At 36.7% G+C, this 7,511-nt stretch overlaps 1 protein-coding gene across 1 annotated transcript; it reads left to right on the top strand.

Moving 5' to 3' along the window:
• The first annotated feature begins 298 nt into the window (after positions 1–298).
• Positions 299–1,804, top strand: LOC120083237 (transcription factor bHLH30-like). The gene is made up of 2 exons (XM_039038903.2): positions 299–879; positions 982–1,804. Exons 1-2 carry the CDS (start codon positions 433–435, stop codon positions 1,471–1,473), a joined length of 939 nt encoding a protein of 312 aa, XP_038894831.1. The 5' UTR covers positions 299–432; the 3' UTR covers positions 1,474–1,804.
• Positions 1,805–7,511: the final 5,707 nt, after the last annotated feature.

Here is a 7,511-nt window from a genome sequence, read left to right as displayed (position 1 = left end):
AGAATGGATACTAATTAACTTCAAAATAAAACTTGTATTTGAGATCCATTTGATAACAGTTGGATTTTTGTTTTTGTTTTTTTTTTTAAAAAAAGTTAAATTGGTGTATAATAATGATAACAACACAAGAGAGAGGAGAGAGAATTATATAACAAGGAATGTTAATTAATGTGGGACACACATATTTAGAGGACTTTTTGGGTGTAAACAAAGAGAAGTGGACAAAGAAAAGAATGGCGTAAGAAAAAAGGAAAGAGATGGGTATATGGATACCACTACACAACAAAGTCTATATATTTAGAGTGGTGGAAAGAAGGAAGAAAAAGAAACCCAAAAGTAGAAATCCAACACAAACCCAAACAAACACAAACCCTATCCGATTCTCTCCATCCACAAGGCAACCTCTTAGCTTAGAGTGCTGGATATTACATTATGAAGGAGGAAGGAGAGTGTTTTGAAGAGCAGATTCTAATGCAACAATTCCAAATGATGCAACAAAACGGCGACCTTTTTGGAGGAGGCCTGATCTTTAATCCTGAAGTTTCTCCCTTGATGTTTCCCGGCCATCAAGTCCACGCCTTCAACCCCTTTTCTAATCCGACGATCCTAGACCACCACGACTCCTTTATCTTGCCGCCGCCACCACCAACTTCCTACGGCAGCTTCTTCAACAGAAGAAATGCTTCATCTTTGCACTTCCCTCATTATGATAATGTTGGTTGTGCCCCATTTGAGCTGTCCAAGATGACCGCTCAAGAAATAATGGACGCTAAAGCACTTGCTGCCTCTAAAAGCCATAGTGAAGCTGAGAGAAGAAGAAGAGAGAGAATCAATAATCATCTTGCTAAGTTACGAAGCTTGCTCCCAAACACCACTAAAGTAAGTTTCTATTCACTTCTATTCAATTAATTCTATAAACTACTGCCTTAACTAGTAATCCAACGTTTAAGATAACATTTTACGTTGAATTTGTTTTTGCAGACGGACAAGGCATCATTGCTAGCGGAAGTAATCCAACACGTGAAGGAGCTGAAACGACAGACGACGTTGATAGCGGATGTAAGTCTACTGCCAACCGAGCTCGATGAGCTGTCGGTGGACGTCGATGCATCGGACGAGGATGGGAAGTTTGTGATCAAAGCCTCGTTTTGTTGCGAGGACAGGTCTGATCTTTTGCCACAAATAATCAAAACCCTAAAATCCCTCCACCTGAGAACTTTAAAAGCCGAGATCACGACGCTTGGCGGCCGCGTAAGGAACGTATTGTTCATCACGGGCGACGACGACTCCTCCAACGACGAACAAGATCAGCCTCAGCAACAACACCAATACAGCATCAGTTCCATTCAAGAAGCCCTAAAGAGCGTGATGGAGAAGGTTTGTAGTGAAGACCACACGTCTTCAGGCAGCATTAAAAGACAAAGGACCAACAATCACAACAACATCAATATCATCCAACACAGGTCTTTTTAGCTACGTTATTTATCATTGTTTATATATTATGTTAATTAATTAAAAACAATATTATCATCTTTGTTTTGGTGTGGCTTTCGTATGTACAATTATTATGTGTACTAGAGAGCAGTGATGAAAGGGAAGCTTTTTCGTGGGAGAGATAAACCTAATATGAGACCAAACATAGAAATTTTTGTTTCAAGTTTTGAAGTGATATTTGTATTATTGGTTACAGAAGGATCTTAACTCCAATTTGCAAACTGGTGTTTGGGTTTGTTTTGTAGCCAAGTAGATATGGCTGGCACAGAGCTGATGCTATATATATATATATTTTAGTTTCCCTTAGATATATATTTTTTCTTTTTTTCTTTTTTCTTAATTATTTTTTTGATCATATTTTGATCTCCCACCACCTTGATGTTTTTGGATTAAATTACAAGTTTATTATTTAAATTCGTTAATAAATTCTTGTACCTTAAAAATAACCGATAATTTTTTTTTTTTTTTTAAAATCAATTGATCTGTTAAATTTAAAATTGAATTTATTTGTAATACAACCCTAGACCTACAATGGAATTGGATATCATTCACTTACTCGATGAATGCAAAATACACCTCTCAACATAAATAACCGAACTGTCTATTACATAACTAACTAACCAATACATGTAATACTCCCCTTCAAGTTGGACTATCAACCTCATGAACTCTCAACTTGATTAAAATAAAACGTACACGAGAGGATGGGCACCTAGAGGGATATATGTAGGCAGGTTGGTTGGCTCGGTTTTAGTACAAAATCGGAACTGAACCGCAAAAATTAGCCGATTGGCTTTCCATGAAAAATCGTGACGTCCAAACTGCCACACCTGACGGTTCATTCAGTTTGGCGTTGGTTTGCGCTGCGCCTACGGGGTTTTTTGTTTAATATATATTAATTTTAAAATTTCCTACCTATTCCACTATTCGTATCCAGAATTCCAGTATTCCTATCCCACGGGCCGCGTCATCAATCTTTTTTTTTTTTTTTTTTTTTAATCCTTTTTTCATTGTTTTACTCTTTACTTTCCTATTTTATAGTTGATACATTATATTATATGGTACATTATCCTCAATTTATTTTTTGTTTATTTTTTGTTTTAACTTCAAATTATTCAACTATTTAACAAGAACAAACTTTAAATAAAAATTTCCAACATCCAATGTTCATTTCCATATTCAATATTCATGAAATACCAAAATGTCGTTGACTAATTTAATTAACTAATTGGATTCTAACGATAAAAGTTAAGAAATGAATGATAGATTGAAAATCAAATTAAATTTAATAACAAATAACAATAGTGCAATAGTGCATGTACGTCTTCACTCTTCAGTCTCTACTGCAACTCTGCAAGTTCAATTCCTCAGTCATCGTTTAGCTTATTGACTTCCTTTAGGCTTGAAACATATGATTTGAAATTTACAACACTAATAATAATGATAATATATAATAATCATAATAATAATGAATAAAATAGATTAATAAACCTTCATCCATAAGAGAACTTTCTCCGAGTATAATTGAAGATCAACGTTGATAGCATTAAAACGTAACCAATTTTGTGCAAGTGTCTCAACTATGGCTGGAGCCAAGGTAGATAAAAAAAAAGATCAATCACTCTCCCACCATTATCGAATGGAAACTCATAAGCAAACTGTAATTACTGTTATTGCTGAAACATCACTTGAAGATAGAAGCACTACTTTGATGTTTTTGGGTTAAGTTACAACTCTTTTGACTTTCAAATTACAACATAGAAAAATTGTTTGCTATCCAATCAGGAAAAGTGGATAGCCTATAGCTCTCTAATTGAGCTATCTTACTACCTCTAACTCACTTGTTGATAATAATTAATGTGCTTAAATATTTGTGTAGGAACTCAAGCAATACATGCATTTTGGAGCGTTATAGGCCGTTCGAGATTAATGTAGAAATATTAGGAGCTTAACGGAGCATCTGGACTTCAAATGATAAAGAAACAACAAAAATGCCCCCCTCCCCCACGAAGGCCTGGACTGCGACATGATAATTTGTTACAAAAGTAAGCTTCTAATACCCTTAAATCATAAATCTCTATTGATCTTATGGCATGTGTTTAGACAAGTAAACATTTAAATCCCATTAAGATTATAAAATAAAGGAAATGCAAGGAGCTATGCTAAAGCATGCTATAAAAGCAGCTCTATTTAGTGGTGTTAGATTTTGTGCCCCGAACTCGTGGTTTGTAATTTGTAAATAAACTAATTTTGATTATCAATAAAATATTGTTTAATATTGCATAACTCAATCGAATAAACAAAATTCAAGGTTGTTTTTCATGAAACTTGAACAGTATGTAGTTGACATACAAGTGGATCATGTTCAAGTAATAACTTAAAAGATCTATAGTATATGGACAAGGTATTAGGATTTGTGCCCTAAAGCCTCATAGTTTTTTTTTTTTGAAAGGTACTAAAGCCTCATAGTTAATTAGCTATTCAATATAGTATTTAATTTAATTATTAAATGTACAATAATAAATTATCCATTACAATGTAAAAATCTAGGGTTACTACATGAAACTTGAACAATATGTAGTTGACATACATGTGGATCATGTTCAAGAAATAACCTAAAGGGTAGTATACGGATAAGGTTGAGTGTCTTATCCTGGTGACACTATGGATATGATGCGTGTTGTTATTGCAATGAAATAATGGTGTAGAATGCGATGGTGGAATATGTGTTGTGCATGCAAGCTTTCTCAGTAAGACCCAAGTATAAATCCTACTGAGTTGCCTGGTAAGCCCAGGGTCGAACACAGGGACTAAGAACACAGTATGCGATGGTAAATTTTGATTACTTTGCGGTAACAAATAAATCAAAGTGTTGGTTGGTTTGTTGTTTAAGGTATAAAGTTTATGCGGCAAATTTGAGAAAAGAGTTAATTATGCGAAAGATACAATGAGTATGCGGAGGAACGGGTTAAGAAGGTCTTTAGCTAGCGTTTCCTGAGAATACGTTCAAGCTATGCGATCATGCTACACTCATGCGACAGTGATGCATTATTTTCTGATGTGGAAATGTGGATGAAATGCGATGGTGAAATTGCGTTGAGCACTCAAGTTTCCTCAGCGGAATCCAAGTGTAAACTCCACTGAGTTTCCTGGTAAATCCAAGGTCGAACTCAGAGACTTGTGAAAACAAGTTGCGTTGGTAATTCTTAGAAAACTTTTTCGGTAACCAAATAAATCAATAGTTGTTGAGGTTGTTGTTTGCGGTGATGAAAAACAAATAAATGCGGCGGAGTTTGAAAAGAGTTGATTAAACGGGAAATGCGATGAGTATGCGGTGAACGAGTTGAGAAAAGTTTCGGCTATTACTTCCTAGGATGCGTTCATGTTATGTGATCATGCAACATGCATACAACAGTAAGCCACCTCTCGGTGCGAATGCCACGGCTTCTAAGGCTAGAACGCATGCGATATATGCGATAAGTCTATAGGACCTATACATAAGCTTCTATTCTTATTTATGTGATGACAAAATGACACACACACAAATAAGGTGACCATATAATATCATTCCCATCTATAGGATGCATGCGATGCAGGTTGACAAACAGAACTTATCTTTAAGTCCCTATCTCTTGTTTATGCAATTCTAATCTTGCTCTCTCGAGTCCAGATTCTAACCTAGCTCTCTCGAGTCATTAGGTTCTTTCTTTAGACTCTCTCTCGAGCAACTCTAAAGGGGTATTTGGCACAACATAAAACAAGACAATCACAAGCAATGAACTTCCTAGGTCATGTTAGCTTAGTTCTTCTCAACCTATTCGACTAGTTTAGCTACTCATGCATTCTAAGAGAATGAACAGATGTAGAATAAGAACTTCCATTGTATAAATATAAAGATGAACTACAAAATAACAATGCAAGTATAGAATAAAGGGCCTGGTAGAAATCTCTTGCTGCCCAGGCTTTTACACTGCTTTTCTACTCGTGTTCACCTTACTCTCGCGAAAGTCGGTCCACTCTCTGCTTCTATGCCTCAAGGTTCTCTCTCGAGTTGCCCTGAGCGATCTCCGGCGTCTTTACTCTTCTCTTGCTCCGCTTTAAAAAGGAAAAACTATGGACAAAGACGAGATGAGCTCTTAAATTCATAAACTGGTGAACTGATTAACCCCTTTTCTGAAGGATGCCTCTGGTATTTATAGAAGTTCCAGGGTGAAAGGCGGCTTCTCTCTCATGATTTCGCAGATGGGACGACTTTAATTCCTGACCGATGCACCGAATATTTGTCACCAAAAAGCTGAATGTACTTGTTTGTTACTGGCTGTCAACTTAGTTCGGATTCGACTGTCATCAGCTTTCTGTCCCATCATGATTAATTATGCTTTTCACCCAAATGCGCCCACCATGTTGCACCGACCAAGTTGCGGCAATCCTTCTTGGAAAAATGTTTGCGAACACAATCATCGTAAAGCCTTGTGGTAATGTTGCGCTCGACCAATGATTTCCTATGATTGCAATTTCCACCTTGCGTCAATGCATATTCTGCATAAAAACACAAAAATCAACTGTTCCTATGCGATGAACGCATGCGGCCGCAATATAATAAACTTAATGCTTTTTGGACGCAATTTAACATATTTTATCAATGCAAGCCAGCATTGTTTAAGAACTTAGCACTATGATAACGTGCATTTCTGCTCGTTATCAGACAGCAATTCATTTTCCAATGCAAAGGCAAGCTCCTAGTTTTATGACGCATGTGATGTATGCAATGATGTCTATAGAGCTTATTCCTAAGTCTCTACTTCTTGCCTATGCGATGATGAAAGATGCACACAGGTACAAGGTGACCGAATACAATCATATCCTATCTCTAGGGTGCATGTGATGCGTTAATAGTAAACAGAACTTATTCCTAAACTTCTATCTCTTGATTATGTGGTTCTAATCTGACTCTTTCGAGCCTATATTCTAATATCAAGCCTAGATTCTATCCTTAGACTACCCCCCGAGTATCTCTAGAGGACGAATGACACATACATAATACAAGATGATCGCATAAAGTGAAGATCCCAGGTTATGCTAGCTAAGTGCTTCTCAACCCATTCGACAGATTTAGCTACTCATGCGTAATGTAAAGAGAGTGGACAAATATGAAGATGTAATTTCCATTTTATAAATAAGTTCAGAATACAAAATGGCAATGGAAAAATAAGGGTAGAGAGCCTGGTAGCAATATCTTGCTTCCCAAGGCTTTTACACTGAGTTATCTCTATTCTGCCCAAAAGATGTTCTTGCTTCTGCAAGAGTTGGCCCTCTCTCTATTTTCTACGCTTCCTGACACTCTTCCGAGTTCATCAGGACGATCTCTCGGCGTAATCTCTCTTCACTCACTTCCGCCTTCTAAGTATGTAAAATCTAAGTATATTGTGAAGAAGAACTTTAAAGTCTGAGGAGCAGAACCGAACTATTCGAACTCCTTAAACGAAGGTGGCCTTCGGTATTTATAGAGCTTTAAGGTGAAAAGCTTTTTCTCTCGAATGATTGCACTGATGGGATGTCATTAATTCTCTGTCTGATGCGCCGAATATTTGTCATCGAAAAGTTGAGTGTACTTGTGATGACTAAAATTTATAATAATGTTCTTTAAAGCATATGGACAATGATGAATATGAATCATATAAGCTCATGTCCCCGACAACGGCAACAAAAACTTGATCACTAAAATTTATAATGATGTTCTTTAAAGCATATGGACAATGATGAATATGAATGTAATGCAAGTTCATGTCCCCAACTATTACTGTTGATTCTTCCACGCGAAGTTTGGATGGTTTCTCCACCCGGGGTTATACATATCAGTGAAAGGGTTATTCTTTATGAAGCATATTGACTGCGGATTCCTTGGGCATTCTTCAATCAGATGTGCTTCTCCACAGATGACATAACTCGTGGTCGTTTGAGCAATTGCGTTGACCTGTCCTTTTTGCATTCCCGTGCTATTGATTGCGATGCCTTGT

Source organism: Benincasa hispida, chromosome 12 (genome assembly GCF_027475165.1).
Source record: "Benincasa hispida cultivar pf3 chromosome 12, pf3_genome.v1.1, whole genome shotgun sequence".
Classification (NCBI taxonomy): domain Eukaryota; kingdom Viridiplantae; phylum Streptophyta; class Magnoliopsida; order Cucurbitales; family Cucurbitaceae; genus Benincasa; species Benincasa hispida.
This window is presented reverse-complemented; position numbering and strand designations above follow the sequence as displayed.